The following is a 24,723-nucleotide window of genomic DNA, read 5'->3' as shown; positions in this document are numbered from 1 at the left end:
ATTTTCCTGGCAGATTAGCCACACAGACGCTGCTAGGTTTAAGTCTGTCTTGCAGCCCACGCAGGAAACTTCATTGATTACTTTGAATTCTCTTCCTTCCTGTCTTGGCATCTTGTTTTAACTGCCAGTCCAGACAGACATTCTTTCTCTTTCTCTGTCCTCTGTGCTTGCTGATTTCTTCCATCTTTTTTGTCAACCCCCTTTCAGTGTTTTCTTAGGGAATCTTCATAAGGCTCTCTCCATCTTGACTACTCAAACCCCTGGCCTCTGTTCCCATATGATTGCTTATGTTCAAAGTAGCTGCTGCACATTAGTCAGAAAGGTGACGGATTTAAGTACCTTGTCAGTTCAGGGCAATCTCTGCATTTTTCAGAAAGACAAAGTAAACCTCGGAATAGATCTGTCCTACATTCCTAAGGTGAGCTCCACCTTCCATTGGTCACAAGAACTGAACCTTCCCTCTTTTTGCCATCTCAAAAGGTACATAGAAGCACTAGATTAAATACAAAGAGTGAGAGAGAAAAAATCAGTAAGTGGTCCTAAACAACAGCTGTCAGCCACAGAGACAATTCAGGGCTAGATGATCCAATGGTATGATTATAGCCAGAAATTTGCTACCAGAACTAAGAAAGAAAATATGCAGAGGTGCTGTAGTAGCCGTGTGCTTTATTTAGAAAAAGACCAGGGTTTAATGTTTTACAACTCTCTTCAAGGGTACTTTCCATTTTCAGCTCCTTTCAGAGAGAACAGGTTCTTTTTCTTCGCCCTCCTAGATTTATTGCTGCTATTGAGACATGTTGACAATGATACTTAACATTGAACGTTTCCCTACTTTTAAAATTGTTTCAGTACTATCACTGTTAGCTCTGGATAGGGAATGAGTGCAACTTACAAGGCTACTTAGTCAAAAGCTAGTGTCTATGACAGGATATAAGAAAGGAGCCATCTGGCTTCTACATCTTAATGCAGATTCAGGTATTGCCAATATATGAGGCAGAAAATTGATGAATCAGAGTCCAAATACTGTGGACATGTACCCTTTCTCATTTTGGTTTTGAATGCAGCATAGATTCAAGACTCAGTATTCTTATGGTGTAGTGGTTAAGAGCGGTAGTCTCGTAATCTGGGGAACCGGGTTCGCGTCTCCGCTCCTCCCCATGCAGCTGCTGGGTGACCTTGGGCCAGTCACACTCCTCTGAAGTCTCTCAGCCCCACTCACCTCACAGAGTGTTTGTTGTGGGGGAGGAAGGGAAAGGAGAAGGTTAGCCACTTTGAGACTCCTTCGGGTAGTGATAAAGCGGGATATCAAATCCAAACTCCTCCTCCTCTTATACAGCACCTTGCAGCTAAGGGCTATGGTTACATTATTTTCTCAGATGTTTCTGGGTGAAGAAATATTCCCTCTTGTCCAATAAGACTGCAGTGCATTTAAATTTTATTTTCTGTTTACATGTAACAAAATGTTATGTAACTGTCTTTGTATATTTTGGAATAATAGAAAACCAATAAAATCTTTCTTTTTTTTTTTTTTTAAGTGCAGCGCACCCTGGAAGTTGGGCAGAGTTAGGGAAGAATGCAGCATAGTGCTATGGCAGTTGTTTTAACTTTGTATTTTGTGTATTGTATTCCATTTATTTTGTGTGCCCCCCATGATATTTTTGAATGGGTGATTTATGCATTATTCAAATAAATAAAACAATGTGTCATCTTAGCTGTGCCAAAGGCCAAAACTGGGGCTGTCAAACAAACCTGAGTTAGAGCATTGATCTTGTTTGGAAACTGGTTTGGAGGACTAAGGACCTCATCTTTGCCTTGGTGCTAGTCAGTGCTGACTAAATTGCTAGTGTTTTATCTGCCCTATTCTGTTAATGTAGTTGTTTGCTTTTGGTTGGATTTCTGTGTATCTTGCCCTTGGATCAAAATACAGTGGTACCTCATGTTACGTACTGTCCCCCTTACGAATGCTGCGGGTTACACGCTCCGCTAACCCGGAAGTAGATGCCTCTTGTTGCACCTTTGCCCCCGGATGCAAGCGGAAGTTGCGCTCCAGTGGCGCAGCAGCAGCGGGAGGCACCAAGAAAGCGAGCCTCATGTTACGAGTGGTTTCCTGTTACGAACGGACCTTCAGAACGGATTAAGTATGTAACACGAGGTACCACTGTAGTGTAGGGAATGCTATAAACACTTCAGTTAAACCAATACATGTCTCTTCTCTTCAGCTGAATTCATGCCCATCCTAGGGACCAACCTGAATCCAGAATTCATTTCTGTTTGCAATAATGCCACCTGGGCTATTGGAGAGATCTGCATGCAGATGGGTAAGTGTACCAGGAACCCACAGTAAGTTTAAGCAGCTAGCTTTGTACTGCCATGCTGTTCAGCAGTGGTACCCTCTTCTAGCTCCTTATAGGAGAAAAATACAACTTCCGACTGTTAGGATGGGTAGGTGTTTGGCTGTTAAGTTGACTTATCTTCCTACATGTTAGCGGTGTAACAGCAGAAGTTCCTGAGTTTCAGCAAAGTGTAACTAAATTCGTTTCTACTATTGACATAATAAGGTCCTTGGCCCTACATTATGGATAGCTCATGAGAGTCTCGAGTTACAGCTACAGTACTGTGTCTACCTCTAATTTTGGGCTATCTGGAAGCAAGCAATTTCCTCCTGTATGTCAAATGGAGCAGGGTATTGTGTATCAATTCAAGGTTGATAACCTGATTCTTGGAGCTATGTATGACTCAGCTGATCATTTCTTCCTTACCAGGGGCTGAAATGCAACCATATGTTCAAATGGTCCTGAATAACCTTGTGGAGATAATCAACAGGCCAAACACCCCAAAAACACTTCTAGAGAACACAGGTGAGGGTGGACTCCTAATTCTGTCTTAATTGCATTTTTTTTTTTTTGTACCCTTGTGCTTATTATCAAACTGGTGGAAAGGGGTTTGTATGTACCTTTTCACTCATCTGCTTTGGAAATGGGATCTGACTTTTTTATGCTGGAGCACATGACCAGTCGTGGAAAAATCCAATTAAATCTTGGAGTTCTGTGACTATTCCTCCACTAACACTGCGCTAATTCTAAGAAGTTTTCTTGTTTCTGTTGCCTGCTGAGAGTCCCATGGGGGACATGATCCTATATCAAAGAGCTAATTTCCTATTCTAGAAGTCTCTTCTGGCCTTTTCTGCACACAGCATTTGCAAATGGCTCTTGAACACCATATTTCCCCCCTAATACTTTTTACAACTGCACTATGCACTTATTATGGTCTAGGTCCTGTGATGCCATGTGTCCCCTTATAAATCCCACCTTCCAAACTCATGATGCTACAGAACAGACAAGGCTGCTGCTTTGAGCAGTTGTGACAGGCTTGTTTCTCTCCCCTTTCTAGCCATCACGATTGGACGCTTGGGTTACGTCTGCCCTCAGGAGGTGGCACCGATGCTGCAGCAGTTTATCAGACCTTGGTTAGTGTTTATACTCAGACAGGAGATGTGGCTTTTTGGCCTCACTTTGCAGGGGGTGAGATCCACAGGGGCCACCCTCTCAATCTGTCAGCTTCATTCTAGAACAAGTTGATGTGCATTCAGAGGCATTTTGCTCAATCAGTTTTTGTCCAGCTCATATTTGTCTCAGTCGGTACATCATCCATCAAGGTTGTGTTTCTTTTAGAGGGATATCTCCATTTTTCTGAGCGCCGGTTGGGATCCAGTGTTGCATGAGTGTACTTCTGGCGGTGAATTGAGACTTTAACTTTATTTTTTACACCCTGTAGCCAGTTGTGCACCTCCCAAATCTCTGGAGGGTCCCCCAGCTCTTGAAAGCAGATTTTGTGTACAGGGGGCTGCAGGGTGGATGGCAGGAAGGTTAAGTCCTGTTCAAGTAGAAATCCACACTGTGCAGTACAAACTATTTAGACAGTATATACAATACAAAGAGAGTGATACAGATAGTGCATCTATTAGTATTGTACTCGTGCCAAGGATATTGGGCAACTGCTAGATATTCCCTGCGATGCTGTCTAGTGACAAGCTGCAGAACTCTCCTTGTACATCCTGCTCACCTCTCTTGTCTCTTTTCCCCTCCTGCCACTACGTAGCAACTCTTTGGATGACACCATCTTCACACTCTAGTTGCACAGTAGTCATCCATCAGTATTTCTGAGAATGCAAAACACACGTGGAGCACACTTTTTTTCTTCTGTGGGAAATTACTAAAATGTAATTAGTCACATTTAAATATGTTCAACTTTCTGCCACCTTCAGTTGGGAGAGGGATTTGCAGCCTTATCCCAGCTATTGATCTGACTTTACATGGAATCCCCAAATACCCAGAAAGGAGTATTCTAATTGAATACTGGTATTAAAAAGCATGGCCAATAGAAGAGCACACCCTGGACAGGAGAATTAATCTAATACTTGATCTTCAGTAAGTCTTGATCCATATGTTTGTAACTTTTTTCCCGATTAAAAAATGCCAAGCCAGCTGTTCTACCTTAGCATTATTGCATGGATTTGTGGGGAAGGAGCTATTTTTTCTCTTCTCTGCCTCTCCAGTGTGCAAAGTGTTTACTTTGGCTCCTAGGTGTACATCCCTCAGGAACATACGTGATAATGAGGAGAAGGACTCAGCCTTCCGTGGCATCTGTATGATGATTGGGGTAAACCCGGGTGGAGTTGTGCAGGTAATTATGTTGAGAGATTTTTCAGATGTTTGTGGGATACCTTTGATCACTAGAAAGGTCACTGTGACAAATATATAGCAAATGGTTGAACCCCAAACAGCACAATTGCTTCTTAAGGGCAAAGTACCCTGGCCTTCTACAGTTCTAGTTATTTTGTTTTGTGGGACCCACCTCTTTTGCTGAATTTATATTATGTGTTCTGGTTGCAAAAAGTTTACCTGCCTTTATAATTATAACTGTTTTACTGATTTTACTTTATGTTGCTCTAACCTGCCTTGGGACCTTATGGGAAAGGCGGGTAAACAATCTTCATAAATAAGTATATCCAAAGTCACATATATCTTACAGAATTATGCAATTTATTTTGATGCATCTGCAGTTGGAGTACTGTGTGCTGCTTTGTGTCTTTTTCTTTGTGTCCCTGAGTTGCAGTACATTTTCCAAAACCTGTGCTGGTTTAGAATGGTAGGAAATCTCTAGTGATTCTAGTGACCTGGGATCTGTATTGAGTTTTCTCATTCTTCTGTAGGATTTTATTTTCTTCTGTGACGCTGTTGCTTCCTGGGTGAGCCCCAAGGATGATCTGAGGGACATGTTTTATAAGGTATGTCACTGCAGTGGAGAAAGGCTTCTTTGGCCATATACTAAAAGAATGGGCTTTTGCTCATAAGGTATGTTTGTTTGTCATGCTGGCATTGGGTGGGGTGGGGGGGATACACCTAGATTTCCCCTTGACACAGATTGCTGTGTGTGAATATTTATTGAAACCACTAGCCACATTTTGTAGTAGGCAGTGTAGTTGACCCAATAGTTTCTGCCTTGATAGCAAACTCATACTAAGCCTTGGCTTTCATTTTTAGCATTCCCAGCACCAGTAACTAGATAAAAGCTTGGAAATGTGGTGGCAGTATACTGATACTTAGCAAGCCCTCCCTGGACCCAGAAGTGTGTGGCGGCTATCACTCAGTTGCAAATAAGCTACTTTGTAACACCAGGCCACACCACGGCTTACTGCAAACATGTGGGTTCCTGGAGCAAAGATTGTGGCTGCAGTACTCCTCCTCCCAGTACTGCTGCTACGACGTTACCTAGGACTAGCCATGATTTAACTTAATGTTATATCCAGATTTGGGGTCAGAGACAAATAAGCCTGAGTTCGGACATAATGCCAAACCATAGCTTGGCAGCAGATACAGGGTACAGATTCCATTTATTATCAAGTGAATCAATCATAGAGTGGGATTATAATCACAGACTGAGAAGATCCTCTGTTCCAGTCCTGTGGAGGATGCAACTACAGCGTTCTTGAGAGATGGTCATCCAGAGTTCTTAAATACCTCGAACAAAGGAGAACCCTCTTCCCTGCACTTTCCTAAGGCAGTTTGTTTCCACTGCCAAACAGCTCTTCCCGCAGGAAGTTCCTTCTACCATTTAGCCAAAAATTATTTTCCTGATATTTCCACTTCTGGGTTCTAGCCTTCCTCTCATGTCTCATAACTACAGATTGGAGTTCCTGTGTGTATACACTTGATGAACTGCTAAATCCACTTGAGCTCTGCAAAACAAACTTGGGGCCACTTGTGTATGTTTCAGTTAAGGTTTTAAGCAAGGTTAACAAGTTTCCCACTCTTGACACAGCGTGTAAATACCAGGTCTCCTAGTTCTCTCTGAGCCCATGGGAGGCTAGAGTTGGGGGACAGAGTGTGATAGATATTTTCCACTTGTGATGATCTCTTCTTCTTTCTCAGATTCTTCATGGCTTCAAAGATCAAGTTGGGGAGGAGAACTGGCAGCAGTTTTCAGAGCAGTTTCCTCCACTGCTGAAGGAGAGGTTAGCTGCGTTCTATGGGGTCTAGGCAAACAGTGAAACCGTACTCGGTAAGTCCCATATTCGGTGAGATGGGAGAGGGAGAAAAGCCCTAAGAAGGGAATGGAGTGACCAAAGTAGGAAGAATGAATTGAATGTTGGAGCTAATTGAGATGGAAAGATGTAGGCCAGCTTGTAGTCAGTTGTCCTCTCAGTGATGCAGAATCTGTGCTTCAGTGATACTGAGCAGAGGCTCTTGAGAATGTGAATGTGGAGATCAAATATCCCATATAGGAAGCAATCTACTACCCTTGTGGGATGTGTCAGGAGATGGCAGTGCAGGAAAGCCCACATTCCCCAGCCACAATTCCTCTTATCCTGATATTTGAGGTTCTGGCCTTCCGTATTAATATTTGCTTATGAATTAATGTAGCGGAAGAGGTCAAAGTCCACCCTACTCCGGCTTTGACCCGAATTTGCCAGTACAGCAATCAGTCTGCCCAAGTTAGTTGTGGCTGTGTATCCTGCAGACATACTAGTAGATAGCATGAGCAACATGCTGTGAAAGGGGGAGTCAGGCTCTAATGCGCTCTGCTGGTTACTTTTATTTAATACCGACTGTCTTTTTTTCTCAGGTTCCTGTGTGCGCTGGGAGGAATACTGGGAACTCGTCCACAACCCAGTGTTACAAATCCCTGTTAATGGGGGGTTAGGGAGGACGGGAAGAGCATTGTGGGACATAAAATGACTTCACTCCCCATCTCCTGAAATTTACAAAGTTGGGGGGGAGGGTGGGCCTCCGTGACCAATTTAAACAAAAACCAGGGTATCTCACTAGCGGAAGGAAAAGGTCTCTACTCAGAGGCCATCGTTGGTGGAATGGGGTGGGGTGGGACTCGGACCTGGGCTGAGAAAGGGGAGCAATCTTAAACTGCAACACTCTTGAGAAGGGGATCTAACTAGGGGCCATCATAAAGGACTAGCTAATAATAAATAATAATAATAAATAAAGGATCGGGTTTAAGATGTTAAAATGGGATTAAAAGATACAATGGTTTAAAACCAGCTGATGAAGAGGGAAGAGTTAAAACTCAATCCAAGGGGGTTATACTGCTGTATATTTCCAGTCACCGGTGTTCAAGAGATCAGCTATTCACCTTTTCAAGACTGCATGGTGACCAAGAAGTAGACTAGTGAACCTGTGAGTAGCCCATAATGACTAAGTGTAAGCATTTTCATCTAGGAATCTTAAGGAAACCCACAAACCCTTTTTGCCATAGTTGCCATGGCACTGTGTGCTGGATGTGATGCTTGGAGCAAAGGCAGCCTCTGACTTTGTGGGGACCTGCCAGCCATCTAGGGAGCAGTCCCTATCATAAGAAATACTGTTGGAGAAGCATGTCTTTATTTTTTAAGAAGATGCCGCAGTGCAATGAATCTGTTACCCTGTTGTTCAGCTGTTACTTTGTGACACTGCTATTGCATTACTTCAGCTGCAGGAGGCAGGAGAGAGCAAGGAAGGAAACTGAATTCCATCTGTCCATAGGCCAAAGGCTGGCGGAGACCAGTGTGCACTTGGTCATTTTTATATGGCACACGTTATGTTGTATCCTGTGCTATTGGGGGTCAGAATGGCATTTGTACATACATAATGGTGATTTAAACTTTCTGTCTTAAGGGAGTTCTATGCCGCATCCACCACTTTGGTTTACAAAAGGAGCAGTAAACATAGCAAAGCATAGAGGAATTAATAAAATAGAGCCCTCCATGCATGGCCAGTGGAAGCTCGTAGCTTTTGCTGCATGCTTAGTGGAGTTGCTGTCTTAAATAATTCTCATTAGACCCAAATCTGTTCGGTCCCTGGAAATAGAATCTGGGGTTTGCTGAATGAATTTGAGTTAGTGAAGCCATAGCTTTTTAATTGTAAGTGAAGAGGATGTGAAGTGGAAGCAAGCCTGTTTTCCCAAAGGCAGCTAGGTTATGGGGAAAAGGGGATACTGCTTCAGCTGATGAGAGCAACTTCTGGAAAAGTGGGAAGTGCTGGGGATGAAAAAATAGTCACCAGGAATATTCTGCAGAGTCAACATGAATAGAGTTTGCCCAGGGAAATGATTGCCAGCAGGCAGCGTGCTGAGGAAGAAGAGACAAGTGAACTGAGCCCCAGCCCCAGCTTTCTTCAGAGCAGATCCCAAAGGAACTCGAGCAGCATCAGGATTGGTAGCCAGACAACTGGGTTGAACTGTGCCTCATATCCTGTATTGCTTTGGTGATGGTAGATACAGTGGTGGGATGACTGAAGAAGATATATGTGACAGAGGATGGACACCCGTGTTCTGGGATAAGGAGACGCTTTCTTTGACAGCAGTTGACAGTGACACTGAGTATAGTGGGGTGAATTTCTGAAAGTGTATTTGTGAGATTGCTCAGTAACTTAAACTTCACTGATATCCCGTCCCATCTCGTTTTTCTTTCTATCCCTGGCCTCTGTTTCACATGTTGCAGTGCTTGCAGTTCTTGGAGATTTGTCATAGAACTTGCTGGGGCATTATTGTGCAGGCTTTTTTTTTAACTTGGAGGCAGCACATACCTAAGTGAAAGCTGCTCTCCTAATCCTTGAATCCAGTTGCTAGGGACACCCCTGCACTCTTCTAGGATAGCTAGTTCAAAAAAAAAAATGATAGTAAACTTGCAAATGCATTCCTCAATTCGTCTTTTTAATAGTGTGGAACTCGAGCAGGTCTCTGGAAGCAATCAGCTAGTTCTTTGCATTTTAATGATTTTATTACAAGCGTTCCCTCTCGTGCCTCAGTTTCAACTTTCCCTATCCTGCAACGGGGAAAGCCAGAGGGTTCTATTTGGGAAGCAATTGGTTTTTAAAATGGGCAAGAAATGTGCACAGATGGCAGGCAGAGTCCTGGCTTGTGCTTCTCAACTGAAGGCTTGTGAACTCTTCATTCATCCAGTGAAGTTTAAGCTACTTGACCTGACTGCCTCTTGAAATGAAATTTGTCTTTTGTACAAGTGCTTCTAGTATTGCCTCCTGTTCGTTAATCCTGGATTTGTATATTTGTAAATGTGCCGTAATGTTTCCAATGGTGGAACTGCAGTGTACCTAGTGTTGAAGCAGCTGCTTGCACCTTGCTCAAATGAGATTTTTCTCATTTTATGTATAATTTTTTTGTCAACTAAAAAATTCTTGTGACTCCAGTTTCCATGTTTCTGCCCAGTTTTTCACCCCATAACTGAATGTTTTGTATATTTCTGGCACAGGTCTGAGTGGCCAGAAAATTCAACCAGGCTGAAGAGCCTCTCTTACTGTAGAATTCAAAAAAACAAACAAAAAACAATCAACTCACAGTTTAAACACATTTAACTTTTGTGAATTCAGCTTTACGTGCTTATCCAGAAAAAAATTTAAAGGGGGTGAGTGTCTGAGGGGCAGGGGGAACCTTGGCAATGTCACCTGCCACTGCACTCACCTTGGGAAAGTGTGTTTTGACTATACAGTACACAAATTTGGCTTTATGCACTAGATCCATGATATAACCCGTAGAAGTTGAAACTTAATATTATTAAGTCTTTACTAACTCTTCTATTGGCCTGCTCTATTATGAGGGTAGTACTTCTGACATTACGTGGGAAGCTGCAAACCCTCTTCTAGTTGGATTTAATAGAATTTTCAAATTGTCACAATGCCAACTTTTATATTGGTAGAATATACCCATTAGCTCAGAAGTGCACCAGTGTTATGTGGGATGATGTAATTGTATTTCCACCACATATAAATATCCCAAAGTGACATCATTAATTCGTGATTTACCTTGGTGTGCTTCCTCTAATCCTTAGTTGTATGTCTTTGCCAATAAAGGCTGAAGCTGCTTAAATCCCTTTGGCTTTATTGACCAGCACCTTGAATTGAGCCCAGGTCAACAGGAAATCAATGCAGATTCTCAACCAACTTTTCAGAAAAGGGCAGGTTAGAAAGGCAGTTTCCTGAGAAATACATATTTACGTTGAATTCTAGGGGCGAGACTGACTTGCAGTCCTTTTGAAACAGCATAAGGTATTAACTATTCCTGGCAAGCCTAGTGGGCTTCAGTAGGAGAGAATGGTAAAAGACCTGTTCCCATTCTAAATATACAGTAACTGTCATTAAAAAAGGGACGTGGGTGTGCCAGAAGCAGCGGACAAATGCCGGCTCCCTCAGCCTGTAAAGCAAGATGAGCGCCACAACCCCAGAGTCGTTCGCGACTCAACTTAACTGTCAGGAGTCCCATTACCTATCATTAAAAAGCTTGTGTTGTTAATTAATATACTACTATTGAGTTATTATGGCTAACAGTAGTAATTCACTTTTCTGAACAAGTTCTTCCTCACTGGTGAATAACATGTTCAGAAAATTAGACCTTGATGTTTAAGGGCTTTTGGGAAGTTCTGTTGACATAAGCTCCGTTACATTTTTATTTGACAGTGTGAAGGTTATGTGTGTGCATTATCCAATTCCCATTTTCTTAGGTAAAAAAATCTGACACCAGCATATTGGGCATGTTCACACATTGCACTGAACACTGGTGCAAGCTGTCTGTACACACAGAAGTGTTATGTGTGGAAGAGTGCACATTTTTTCCTTTGTCCAGCTCAACTAGTGTGCACATGGACTGTACACTCATTGATTGAGAACGTTCCTATTGGCTCATACTAAAATTTGCTGATTAGAACATGTCACTCAAACGCATGTCAGTTTATAGTTTAAAAATACATTGAACAATGGCTCAGTATAGCTTAAGACTCTTAATCTCAGGGTTGTGGGTTCAAGTTCCACGTTGGGCAAGATTCCTGCATTGCAGAGGGTTGGACTCTTACCCTTGTGGTCCCTTCCAACTCTACAGATCTATGATGAAAACAACTATTCCAAGACTTTATAAATGGCTGCAGTTGCCTTATATTATTCTTTAAAACCTAGTCTGAAGACATGTTCTTAATCTTGTCTTTTGAGCTGTCCATGTTTCTCTTACTAACCATTAGCAAATCGCAGCCAGTTACGGCAAAGGAATAAACTAAGCTTACAAGATAGTACTATGACTACTCGGACAATACTGAAATGGCGATCCTGTGCTCTTACGTGCCTACTAAGAGGGAAGCCGGGCCTTCCTTTGACACGCCTAAGCGGCCTCGACCTGATCCCGTTGACCGGAGGCAGCTGCCGCTGCGCGAAAACGCCGCTTTAGCAGCCCTGGGTTGCTCCCCGGCCCCCGACACGCAACACGCCGCAGTGGTCCCGAAGGCAGCGCGGAGCCGCCTGGCCCGAGATGGTCAGACTCGGCAGAGAGCCGGGCTTCTGACGTCACTACGCCGCGCCGGAAGTGTTTTCTCCTTGGAGACGAGACGCGAGAAGGCGGCGGCTCAGCCCTGTCAGGATCCTGGAGAGGCTGCCTTGACTCCATGATACTCGCCGCTCCGCTTCGGGAGAAAGGTCGAGGCAGCTCGGCCCACGGGTGAGAGGGGCCATGGGGCAGAAAGGAGGCAGGAAGGCACCGCGGGGTGGAAGGAGGGCGGGCGGGCGTCGCTCTCCGCCGTCTTCGCCTAGGCGCTGCCCAGCCTTTTCCATGGCTTCCGGGGCGGGTGTGACTCCTGCGTTGCTTATGGGATTACCTGCGAGTTGGATTTGGCATTTCTCTTTGCACCTGCCTGCAACGTCCTCTTGCTTTGCCTCCCGGACTTCTGCAGGATGATTCTTGGATTGGGAAACGGAAATAATAATTCCTCCTCCACTTGGTTATCGTCTCTATTACTTAGGAAAGAGAACATGGCTCCTTTCAGACCTGTCAGTGCGAAAAAGGGCTCTGCCCCCAATTTCCTTATCCACATGCAGGTTCTGCTGTATAAAACAATACAGCTGTGTAAGAACATGAATCATTCCCAAAATATAATTGTAAACGAGCCTCTTGCATATTTTATAATGCCATCCTTCATCCATAGATCTCAGGGCGATTCACAAAGTATATACCTCAATGAGCGTGAGCTTGTGTTTGCAGGGTAATCTCATTTATATTAGGTCTAATTTGAAACAAACCCATCTCATCAACACAAAGAAGCCTTTCTCTTTTCTAATCTTTCAAATTTGTCAGAGTTGAAAATCCCTTTTCACTTCATTTGTCATGGAGAACTGCAGAAAAATAGCCAATGCTCTTGAAGAGAGGCATAGATCCTGTTTCTGATTGTATATCCGTATATACTACACTACACTGAAATTTTAAAATATTTCTTTGATAGTCCTTGAATCTTTGTGCCACACTTGCCATCGTCTCCTGCCACACCTTTGAGAACCACTAAGCATAGATGTGGTGTAGTGGTCAGTGTATTGGACTAGGACCTTGGAGTCCAAGGTTAAAATCCCGATTCTGCCATGAAGCTCACTGAGAACTTTGGACCAGCCATTGTCTCAAAGCATAGCCTTCCTCACAGGGTTGTTGTGAGGATAAAATGGGGAGCAGGAGAGCCAACTTGAGCTCATTGGATTAAATGTACTAATAAAATAAGATCTTATTCTTCCAGTTGTCCATTTAGTTGTTTATTTTTTTAAGAAGTTACACCTCTGGTTTTGTGGATAAAAACACAGGCCCCATGTAAAAATATATTTTTTGCTTACACTTCATAGAATATCTGTTGTCCATTAAAAATAGTTGTACCCTTACTGAAAAATTATAGTGATAGTAGTTAAATACAGTCATACCTTGGATCCCAAACGCCCTGGAACTCGGACATTTTGACTTACGAACACCACAAACCTGGAAGTGATTGTTCTTGTTTGTGAATGTTCTTTTGGAACCTGAACATCTGACGGTGCTTCCGCTGCTTCTGATTGGCTGCAAGAGCTTCCTGCAGCCAATCAGAAGCTGTGATTTGGTTTTCAAACATTTTGGAAGTCAAATGGACTTCTGGAACAGTTTCTTTTTTAAAAAAATAATAATATTATTTTTCCAAAAACTTAAACACTAAAAAGAAAAAAAAACAATACAACACAACACATCAAATTAACAAAACAAGACAAAGACAATAAAATAAATCAAACAATTTCATTATCCCATCTTTCATTCACTTATTTCCACGACCTCCTCACACCTCCCTTTTTGTATTCCACTTCTGTTAATTATTTCAGCAATTCCTTTCCATCTTCCTTGTTTTCTATCCTATAATTATCTTAACTCATTCTAATCTTATTTTTTCCTTTAATGCTCTATTAACCTATCTGTACTTAATTCCTTATAATATTTCTACTAAAGCCATATAACTTCATTTCAACATTTTTCCAACATTCATTAATTTTACATTATTTCTGTAGATAGTCTTTAAACTTTTTCTAATCTTCTTCCACCGACTCTTCTCCCTGGTCTCGGATTCTGCCAGTCATTTCCGCCAGTTCCATGTAGTCCATCAACTTCATCTGCCATTCTTCCCGGGTGGGCAAATCTTGTGTCTTCCAGTACTTCGCGATGAGTATTCTTGCTGCTGTTGTTGCATACATAAAAAAAGTTCTATCCTTCTTTAACACCAATTGGCTGACCATGCCCAGGAGAAAGGCCTCTGGTTTCTTCAGGAAGGTATATTTAAATACCTTTTTCATTTCATTATAAATCATCTCCCAGAATGTCTTAATCCTTGGGCATGTCCACCAAAGGTGAAAAAATGTGCCTTCAGTCTCATTACATTTCCAACATTTATTGTCGGGCAAATGGTAAATTTTTGCAAGCTTGACTGGTGTCATGTACCACCTATAAATCATTTTCATTATGTTTTCTCTTAAGGCATTACATGCCATAAATTTCATACCTGTGTGGACTTCTGGAACAGTTTCTGTTCAACTTCTGAGGTACAATTGTAGTATATGATTATAGATTTACATTTTACCATAGCTCTCACTTTTTGTTCTTGATACAGGTATGGATGCTCCTCCTGATTCTGCTACTGAACACCAAGACTCTGATAATGATTCTGACACAGAGAGCAAAGCGGATCCAGATACCCAGGCCCAGGAATACATTGAACGTGTTCTTGGATCTTCAAGCCAGTCTAGTCAGGCATCCCAGTGCCTTCCTCCCACATCTCTCTCAGTAAGTGATAAGGCCCAAGTATCAGATCACAGGTCTCCTCCTCTGGAACTGAAAAAGTCTCCTGTTAGTGATGATACAGCTTCAGGGCTGTTATCTCTTCCTCTGGAGCTGATCTTGGAGATCTGTTCCTACCTGAAGCCCAGATTTGTCCTGGGTGTCCTTCCTTTGGTCTGCAAGACACTGAGGGACATTCTGCAGGATGAAGTCACTTGGAGAATTCGTCTGCTGAAGAGGATCAGCAGCAGCTATCCAGTAGTGGAAGGTGGGTTCCCTTTCTGCCTACCATGTTTTATTATCTTGTTAACTCAAGTATGAACTAACCTTTCCAGATCAGCTTTGTCAATAATAAGATAATCACTGTTCTCAGACCTGCATTCTAAAAGACACAGCACAAAAAGAAATGGGATTGGGCATGGAGGAGGAATAAAGCGAACTCATGTGTTCTTAGATGCCAAAGTTCTTATGGGGTTTTTTTTCTGCCAGGGAGTAAACTCCTTGCAGCTGCTCCTTCTTTGGGCAGTGGGTGGGGTCTGTTGGTCTCACTGGCTGTTTCCAATGGCAGAACCCAGAATATGCTGCCCTTCCACTCTGCTGTTCCAGGGCAACTGGCAGCTCAAATCATTGTTATTTCTGATAGGGAGGCTGAAATGGATGGAAGTTAGTACAGTGGTACTTCGGGTTACAGACGCTTCCGGTTAAAGACTCCGCTAACCCAGAAATAGTACCTTGGATTAAGAACTTTACTTCAGGATGAGAACAGAAATCGCACGGTGGCGGCGGGAGGCCCCATTACCTAAAGTGGTGTCTCAGGTTAAGAACAGTTTCAGGTTAAGAACGGACCTCCAGAACAAATTAAGTTCTTAACCCGAGGGACCACTGTATTCCTGCAGGTTTTTAAACATTATTCTATAAACATTTGTGGCTAAGTGTCTTCCTGCCCATTCTTGCTCTTTAGATTCCATGCCTCTTTTGTTTCAAATTGAAAACCTGCCTTTAATTTTTAGAGAGTTACAGTTGAGCCCAGAATTGGGTGTAATGTTGACACCAAACTGATAGTGCTGAGTGCTGGCTCTGCATTTAAAGATAATGTCCTTTCAGTCTCCAAAGTTTTCCGAATTGATGAAAACCCACTTTTATGGTTATATAACTACTGTTTTCTCTTTTTGAGGACACTTGTATGGAAAAGCAATGGATAATGTTGTAAATAAGATACAGTGCAGTGGTACCTTGGGTTAAGAACTTAATTTGTTCTGGAGGTCCGTTCTTAACCTGAAACTGTTCTTAACCTGAAGCACCACTTTAGCTAATGGGGCCTCCTGCTGCCGCCGCACCACCACAGCACAATTTCTATTCTTATCCTGAAGCAAAGTTCTTAACCCGAGGTACTATTTCTGGGTTAACGGAGTCTGTAACCTGAAGTGTCTGTAACCTGAAGCGTCTGTAACCTGAGGTACCACTGTATATACATTTGCTTACCTTGCCTGAGTTTGTTCTGCAAAGCCCAAAGGAAGAATAGCATCTCTTTATGCCTTTTTCATGTCTCAGCAGATGATGCCTTTAACTGGCCAGCTGCCTGCATTGAACTAGAGGAGCACCTCCAACAATGGGCAGAAAATGGCAGGAACACAGAGCACTTTTCCCTTGCTGAGGGACACTTTGCATCAGTTGACTCTGTGCTGCTGCTCCAGGTAAAAGTCACATTTCCTGTGTCGCTTTTATTTGTACAATATTAAGGATTGATAGAGTCTGTGAACAAGCAGTCATGAAGTTAAGAGTGTGTTCTGAAATATTATTTTGTCATAACCTCTCTGTGATTACTCATCTGAGAAATCAGTCTTACAAAATTCATTCATCTAAATTGTCAGCAGAAGTTCCATTTCTTACACATTGCATTCCATTCCTTAGAAGAGAGGGCTGACTCTGGATTTAAACCTCTAAGACTGACAGTGGACATGGCATGAGTGGAACAATTTCAGCTCACTCAACAAAACTTTGCATCCTCCCCCAGTGCACCCCCCTAAATCTGCTTTGGAGGGTTGGGAGACCCCCAGAGCTAGAGGAGAAGGAGAGAGAAGTTGTTCCACTGCGCATGCAATAATTTTGTTGGTTACAACCCAGAATATTTTAGCTGGGAGGATTCATGGTTCGGTATGCTGAGTGGAATACCAGCAATGGCATGCACCTTAACTACTTTTTTTTTTAAGTTAACATTTATGATTACAGTGTTCAATTTGAAAATTATACAGTTAGTGGGTTGTGTCCAGTTGTGTTCTTCCACATAGGGAAGGTATGTGATCCATCCGAGGCTTCCATGAATGGAAGGTAGGAAGAATTATCCTGGTCTCCTCCCTCCATGCACTGTTCTGGGGGTTCTCCTGCCCTGCCAACCCTGAGCCAATTTCAGTGGATGTGTGGGGTGAAGGGAGAAACCCTGGTGTGGAAGTCCTTGTGCATATCCTTCATGCAGAGGTGGTGGTTTTTTTGTTTTTTTAGTGCCTGCCTCTCAAGAAGGAGGGCCAGCAAATAGAAGGCTACATAGCCTCTTTCTGTTCTTCCTATGGAATAAATGCACAGAGGGACAGATTTGTCTAAACTATTGATTGTATATTGTCTAGACTACATTATACAGCTTGATGATTAAGCCCCTTATGGGAAGAAACGCTAGTTGTACCGGAACAGCGTCTTTAAGTCGATTTACGAGTTGATGTTGCTTCTACTAATACACGATTGACTGAAAGAAAAAGACTTCTTCAGTGATTTATTTGTTTGCTTGTTCACACTCCTTATTCTGGAATAGTTGCTTTGGTGATACATTTTTGTATGACTTTGCAATGTGCCGGTATATCACTACCCTGTATATTGTTTGTTGAAGAATCTTAAGAAGGAGGGACAGTGGCTCAGCTTTTACAGTAATCAGTTGTTTTTCATTGTATCCAGGGTGGGAAGCTCTGTGTCTCAGGTTCTCGGGACCGAAATGTCAATTTGTGGGACCTGAGAGAGCTGGGCAAAGCACCAGAAAAAGTGCTGGTGAAGGCATTGGGGACAGAGCGCAATGGCACACACAAGGTAACCAGAGTCTGGAGTCTATGGCCCCTAGGTCATGTAGTGGTAGTACTTTAATTCTATAATTATCCTATCCTGTAAATGTTTAATCCAGCAGCACTACTGTTGCTAACGTCTAGAACACTTAAATACACAGAAGATTAATGAGTAGTAGAAATAGCATATCAGCTCAACATTTCCACTCATACACCCCCCTCTGAAAGATTCAAGGCCAGTTCTCCCAGATCAATCTGTTTCTTACCTGGCACTGCCTTGCAGTGAGTGGCAGCTCTCCCACCGTATAACTGCTTCCCGTTGTTCTCACGCTTCTTAATATCAACACCACCTCCTTTACGCTACTAATTGTCCCAGCATTCTTTTACCTTCCCTATCCCTTCAGAAAACACAGCATGTTAGTTTAAAATAGACTGGTCGCCTGTTAGAAGTGTAAAAAGCTTTAAGTTGCCTCTCCAAATGGCCAACACCCTTTTGCATCTGGCCACACAGTAAATAGTTGTTATGAGAGGGAAGGGGGCTGGATAGTTGTTGTCTATCCTGGAGGAAAACTGGCCTATCCTGCGCAAGAAGGAGATGATATCTGAAGGCTGCACTTCTTCCCTGTCCCTAATAATAATAATAATAATAATAATAATAATAAATTTATTTATACCCCACCCTTCCCAGTTCAAAAACCGGGCTCAGGATGGCTAACAACAAATTTAAAACACTTTAAAACACTTAATTATAAAAGCAGCATAAAATACGGTATAAAAACATGAATAACAATAAAATTCAAGAATCAATTAGCTAATGCCCAGGGCTAGCTGGCTGAATTGGTGATTAGAGAGAAGCAAGCCCTTATGAAAGGGAGAAGATGTTGAGGCACTTCTGTTCAGTGTCTTCTATGCTCAAGGATTCTGTAATGCAGAGCTGGACCAGTTGCTCCATTCTGAACTGCTGTCTGTTTCCTGACTTAGCAAAACCCAGTTTCTCACACCCAAGCAGAGTTGTATTAGAAATGTCTGTCTTTTGAAAAGGGAAATCCCACAATTGTCCCCTATCCATGCTAGTCTGTTTTGCTGCATTCAGCAGTTCAGGAGGATAGTAGAAAGATGAACTATTCCTTTTTCATCTTCTGGAGAGAGTTGATTATTTGGGTCTGTCCATACCTTCTTGGGCTATCCTCTGCAGTGGGGCAAGATCACATGTTCTTTACATGTCACCAGAATGATAATCACAGGGTTACTAAACAAAGGACTGAAGTGCAGTGATGGCTCTTGCTTTTTCTTTTCACTGCATAGGGATGGGTTTGGTCACTGGCTGCAAGAGATGACCATGTGTGCTCTGGCTCCTGGGACAGCACAGTGAAGCTGTGGGACATAGCTGCTAATGGACAACAGTGTGGAGAAATCAAGTAAGGTTGCCTCTGTGCTCTCCCCTGTGAATGGAGTAGCACTTGGGAGTGGCATAGAATCATAGAATCATAGAGTTGGAAGAGACCACAAGGGCCATCGAGTCCAACCCCCTGCCAAGCAGGAAACACCATCAGAGCACTCCTGACATATGGTTGTCAAGCCTCTGCTTAAAGACCTCCAAAGAAGGAGACTCCACCACACTCCTTGGCAGCAAATTCCACTGTCGAACAGCTCTTACTGTCAGGAAGTTCTTCCTAATGTTTAGGTGGAATCTTCTTTCTTGTAGTTTGGATCCATTGCTCCGTGTCCGCTTCTCTGGAGCAGCAGAAAACAACCTTTCTCCCTCCTCTATGTGACATCCTTTTATATATTTGAACATGGCTATCATATCACCCCTTAACCTCCTCTTCTCCAGGCTAAACATGCCCAGCTCCCTTAGCCGTTCCTCATAAGGCATCGTTTCCAGGCCTTTGACCATTTTGGTTGCCCTCCTCTGGACACGTTCCAGTTTGTCAGTGTCCTACTTGAACTGTGGTGCCCAGAACTGGACACAGTACTCCAGGTGAGGTCTGACCAGAGCAGAATACAGTGGCACTATTACTTCCCTTGATCTAGATGTTATACTCCTATTGATGCAGCCATGGAGTTTTGCTACATGTTCAGCTGAGTATGTTGCCTCATTGCAGTGTTCTGTGTTGAATCTGTGGGGGCATTATTTAGCAATGCTGATGCATGAGAGGTTTGTCTTGGCTGAAGGCCTTCTGCTTTTTAGGCAGAACAGAATGTTGCTAAGGAGGATTAGAGGCAAGGGTGTGGGGTACAAAAACTTGCCTCTAAATAAGATGAGCAAAAAAGTGGAATCATTCAGGATCGCTTTGCCCCTGTAGTAAAGGATTTAAGGTGTTGGTGACAGCACTGGGTACTCTAGACCTTCATTGATTTTGTTGTTGTTTATTCATTATAGCCCAAGAGCTCACTAAAAAGCCAGATGAAGAGATTCAGGAGAGGGCAGAAAGAGCAAACAGGGGGAAAGTTGTGTGTTGCATATAGGAAAGAATTAGTTCTTCTGATTTGTGAGGTCAGGGGAGGCAGAAGTCTCAGCTAATGTGTGGCAGGCATTAAGAGGATGGTTGCTTCATCCTACAGGACGGCACAGAAGGCAGCAAAACGAGAACTAGCAAATCCCACTTCTAAATCCTATTGGTCTAGGTCTAAGGCTGAGCAGAGGTTGACTGACTTTCATATATTACTTGAAGTGTGTGCTCTGGCCCTTCACCTGATTCTTCCCTTCTTGTCTTGTTCTAGAGGAAAAGCAGCTGTGCTGTGCCTTTCATATCTGCCTGACATTCTAGTCACGGGAACCTATGACAAGAAGGTGTCAGTGTATGACCCTCGAGGTTAGTGTCCGTTGTTTCCTGTGGATACTGGTGCTTTGAGCTGCAACTGCCATGCTCACTTGCAAGCAGTCAGTGCCTATGGGGTGGCAGGCGTTTAGATAAGTTTGCTATCTCCTCTGAGGGAAGGAGAAGGGCTGGGGCAGGCAGCCAGGAAACCCAGCCAGATACCTCCATTCAGTTCACATAAGTGGCTAGCACTTAGCTGCTTCTGGCAGCCATCTTAACTAGAAAACTCTGCGCAATGAAATAATGGTTTTTAACGCTACTTGCTTAGGCTAGAAAAATATGACCTGCTTAAAGGAAATCCTTGCTGCTGTTCTACATCTAATCACTGCAATGGTTAGCTTTGCCTCCTGCCCCAATATTTGTCAGTAGTAGTGAAGAGCTGGCTAGAGAGCACCCAGAAGCTCTGCTGCTTAGTTATTGCCCAATGAAAGTGACTTCAGCTGGAAGACTATGGCCTACAAGAGAGAGAGAATATCTGTGAGGTGCTTGCTGAATGAGGCATTTCTTTTGTGAGAACTTAGGTAAGTGCCTGGGCTCTGTTAATGCATCTCTTGGTCCTCTCTCACAGCTGCACTAGCCCCAGTGAAGAGCCGCAAGCTTCATTCCAGTGCAGTCCTATCACTTGCAGCTGATGAGCGCTTCATTCTCTCCGGCAGTGAGGACCGAACACTGGTGTGTTTTGACAGGAGGGCCAACAGTGTCCTCCAGAGGCTACAGGTGAGCTACAGACTTTGACTCTCCTTTTTGTGCTAAGGATGGCCAAGAATTCCTTAGAAAGCAACTTAGAAAACCAGGATCTGTGGGTGTTCTCTCCAGAGTTTGTCAGTAGAATCCTTAATCCTGTGGGTTTGAGTGCTAGTTATTTCTGTATTAGTTGAAGGTCTGGGACTACAAACCAAATCCCAGGCTTTTACTTGTGTTCAGATTAGGTATGTTCTTGTGCTCAATAAAACTCAGAGGCTATATGGCTCAGGAAGCTACACATTCCAAGTTGAGGGACTTGAGTTTAGTGGGACCTTGATCCGGCCTCACCCAAGTATTCTTTAACTTGGCATTGCTCTTGCCTGACCTTTACTCTCCTAAGTTTATACGGCAAGGCCATGTGGGAGACATTCCAGAGGGCGGTTTTTGCTTTACAGTCAGGCTGCATTCAGACATTACATGAAACCACAGTTGCTTTAGCTGAACCATGGTTTCGCATTATGAGCTTGCTCCCAGTTTGTTTGGGACTGGCAAACCAGGCTTTGAAACCGCAGACTCTGTTCTGACTGAATTCAGAGTAGTTTGTCAGGGCCATTGTTTTGCCTGAAGAGGCTGCTATACCATGAAAATGGGAGTAAGCTCTACCTCAAGCGGATTCTCAAGGGTGAACTTTTGAAGCTTAGTGCTGAGCCAGATGGGAAACTAAAGGCAGAAAAGCAGCTCTAAACCATGGTTTGCTTGTTCATGTGGAAGCTCATGGTTAGCACAAACCATAGTTTTGCACTATGTTTGAACCTAGCCTCAGTTCTGCTAATTTTCCTTATTTAGGTTCAAGAATTTCGCCCCATATTTTATATTGGCAAGTAACTTGGGGCATCTTTTTGTTTTCTACTTTAGCATACACAATCTATTTCACTTAGTTGAGCTATCTGCTTTACTTTAGTACAATACCTTGATTAATGCCAGTGACATTAGTTCCATTCTTTCCCTAGCTGGACTCTTACCTCCTCACCATGTCATACCATGGTGCTCAGCTATGGGCAGGAGACAACAATGGGCAGCTGTATGTCTTTGAAAACAAAGGAGGGTGTTTCCAGCACATCCGGGTACGCTGAGAAGTTGAATCGCGGAGAAATATGGTACTTCTCTAATCTCCACCCACAAAATTACTTGTGCTTTGCTAAGCATAGCCTAGCATAAGGTGTTGCTTTACAGTAGATTGTAGAGATATTTATAACACTGCTGGGATTCACCTTAGAAATCTCATGAGCTTTGACCATTTGGAGCCATTTTTCTTCTGCCAGTGTCGCTTCTGAACCCAAACAAGCATGTTTTGCTGATAGTATAGAAATCACTAGTGCCTAAAGGTAAAGGGACCCCTGACCATTAGGTCCAGTCGTGACTGACTCTGGGGTTGTGGCGCTCATCTCACTTTATTGGCCAAGGGAGCCGGTGCACAGCTCCTAGGTCATGTGGCCAGCATGACTAAGCCGCTTCTGGCGAACCAGAGCAGCGCACGGAAACGCCGTTAACCTTCCCTCAGGAGTGGTACCTATTTCTCTACTTGCACTTTGATGTGCTTTTGAACTGCTAGTGCCTAACCAGTTGTAAAAGAAGCAGCAGCAGCATACTAGCATTTGTCTCCCATTCAAAGCATCACTCTGTTTTTGTTTTGTTCCACAGTATTTCGATGTGGGTCACCGCTCTCAGATCACGGGAATCCAACATTCACTGGGTGCACTTTACACAACTTCCACTGACAAGACACTGCGTGTAAGAATTGTGGTGGTGTTTAAGTTACAGGTCTGAACCACAGACAGGCCTAGGAGACAGGGCTTCCCAATCCCATCCTTCACCTGTGGGGGCAAAGCAAAACCTGCCCATTTTTCAGGCTGAAAGACAGATCATGAAAGGTGCGTCTTCCTAGCTAAAGCAGCCAAACCCCTTGGAGTCTCCCACCAGCTGCGGGAGAACTAATAGCTTGGCATAGCCATGATAAAGGAAGGCCAGAGCCCGCACAAAGCTGTTTTCATACCAGGTTTCCATGTCCCTGATTGCAGACCGATTGCTTCACAGTGCACTCCTGGTCTTTATCAGTCACACAGGTCATTCTTTTGGAGGTTTTCTTACCAAATAGTTGCCTTGGTACAACACCCTTGTGACTCCGAACCAATCTGCTCTGTCCCATACACTATTTTCTCTACTTAGCCATTGTTTGTGTGGTACCGAAACGCAACTTTCCATTTCATTAGATTTTAAGCTTCTAGACCGTAACCTCTTGGATTTCTCTTCCAGATCCATGTTCCCACAGATCCGCCCAAGGTCATCTGTTCACGCACACACAGCTGTGTGCTAAATGGGGTAAGGATTGTGGGGGTGCTCGCCAACGTAGTTACAGACTTTTTATATTGGCCCCGACCTGAGAAAGGGAGCAGGGGAGATTGTGGGAGAAAGCATCCATAGCTGTCTTTGTTATGTGGGGTTATGTGCTAGGGTGTGTGTTTTGGCTTCTGTGACTTTTGCTCACTGTACTTAGATTTCCTCCACCACCCACCCTTTCCTTTCTCCTCTTTTTCAGATCAGTGTTGAAGGAAACATGGCTGTTGCTGCCTCTGGTGGCGTCTCTGTAGAAGTCTGGAAGCTCAGTGTGTGATCCACACTTGCAAACACAAGTGTCAAGTCTCAGACAACCTGCCCCCAGGTTCCCAGTGCCCATTGAGTTGTTAGGTTTTTGTTTTGTCTGCTCTTTGGAGCTGTGAGGTTAGGGGTGGAGGTTCAGCCTTTACTTGTCCCAGGTAGCTTGTAACCAAGAGTCATGCTCCTAAATTAGTGGACCTCTACATGTCCAAACCCTGTCAGCTGCTCACTCCCATTTCTCTTGTGTGTATGCACATGTACACATACTCCTCGTCCACTTGAGCTGTCACTGCCACACTCAGCCTTAAGGAGAGCAGCACCGCTGAGTGGCGTGGTCAATGAAGAGAACTAGCTGGCCCTTCAGGTGAAAGGATATCATCCTAGAGGCACAGCTCCAAGCCTGAGGAATGTCAGCTCGAGGGAAAAGAGTTACGGGAACAAAGGAGGGTGGAGTTTCCCATCAGGTTAAAAGCACCCTCTAGTGACCCAGTTCTGATCCATGTTTACAACTTTAAATTAAAGATGGCTGATCAGGAGTGGTGGTGCCTTGTTTTGTTTCTCATGCAAGCAGCATGGTTTTAAAAGCCTGCTTATCTTTATACAACAGGCTACATTCCAGCAGCGCAAAAGTCAACGGTTTGCACACAGGCCTGAGTTTCCCCCATCCCAAGGCAGCAGGAAAAGTTGTAGGATTTGATAAAGAATCTAGTTTTCAGAATGCAAGTAGTAATTGTAATACAGTTATGGGAAGCAGCTCTTACCTTCAGTTTGTTTCCATTTCTGACTTGGCTGGGTAATAGCTATTTAAAAATACTCCAATGCAATAAAATACCCATTAAAGCAGGGAAGCAAACACAATACAATGGTACCTCGAGTTACAAATGCCTCAGGTTACAAACTCCACTAACGTGGAAGAGTTACCT

At 43.4% G+C, this 24,723-nt stretch overlaps 2 protein-coding genes across 5 annotated transcripts in view; both read left to right on the top strand.

The window, feature by feature from the left end:
- Positions 1-9,697, top strand: part of TNPO2 (transportin 2) — a 31,633-nt gene extending 21,936 nt beyond the window's left edge. The window contains exons 19-25 of the mRNA XM_080991459.1: positions 2,220-2,318; positions 2,763-2,858; positions 3,391-3,466; positions 4,584-4,683; positions 5,213-5,287; positions 6,432-6,561; positions 7,126-9,697. Coding sequence (XP_080847585.1) covers positions 2,220-2,318; positions 2,763-2,858; positions 3,391-3,466; positions 4,584-4,683; positions 5,213-5,287; positions 6,432-6,539 — 554 coding nt within the window. The 3' untranslated portion in view covers positions 6,540-6,561; positions 7,126-9,697. The remainder of the gene's footprint in view (positions 1-2,219; positions 2,319-2,762; positions 2,859-3,390; positions 3,467-4,583; positions 4,684-5,212; positions 5,288-6,431; positions 6,562-7,125) is intronic.
- Positions 9,698-11,833: 2,136 nt separating this feature from the next.
- On the top strand, positions 11,834-24,336 carry FBXW9 (F-box and WD repeat domain containing 9). 4 transcript variants are annotated; one of them, XM_080991478.1, is made up of 11 exons: positions 11,834-11,985; positions 14,429-14,863; positions 16,147-16,289; positions 17,539-17,667; positions 18,945-19,057; positions 20,364-20,455; positions 21,030-21,178; positions 22,156-22,269; positions 22,847-22,936; positions 23,459-23,524; positions 23,742-24,336. In XM_080991478.1, exons 2-11 carry the CDS (start codon positions 14,431-14,433, stop codon positions 23,814-23,816), a joined length of 1,404 nt encoding a protein of 467 aa, XP_080847604.1. In that variant the 5' UTR covers positions 11,834-11,985; positions 14,429-14,430; the 3' UTR covers positions 23,817-24,336. The 4 variants fall into 4 exon arrangements, 2 of the variants coding, with proteins under 2 accessions (XP_080847604.1, XP_080847605.1); XM_080991479.1 differs by having other exon boundaries at positions 11,835-11,985; positions 16,150-16,289; XR_013982076.1 differs by lacking the exon at positions 22,847-22,936 and having other exon boundaries at positions 22,156-22,302; positions 23,742-23,795.
- Positions 24,337-24,723: the final 387 nt, after the last annotated feature.

Source organism: Podarcis pityusensis (genome assembly GCF_964106645.2).
Source record: "Podarcis pityusensis genome assembly, chromosome: 2".
Taxonomy (NCBI): domain Eukaryota; kingdom Metazoa; phylum Chordata; class Lepidosauria; order Squamata; family Lacertidae; genus Podarcis; species Podarcis pityusensis.
The sequence above is the reverse complement of the archived record's forward strand: the minus strand, read 5'-3'. Positions and strand labels throughout refer to the sequence as shown.

Bases quoted from the DNA above. Each gene is read 5' to 3' on its own strand.
- FBXW9 (XM_080991478.1), top strand. From the start codon at position 14,431: ATGGATGCTCCTCCTGATTCTGCTACTGAACACCAAGACTCTGATAAT. The intron at 22,270-22,846 runs GTACGCTGAGAA...TTTGTTCCACAG, and splicing joins GGTGTTTCCAGCACATCCGG to TATTTCGATGTGGGTCACCG. The intron at 22,937-23,458 runs GTAAGAATTGTG...TTTCTCTTCCAG, and splicing joins CCACTGACAAGACACTGCGT to ATCCATGTTCCCACAGATCC.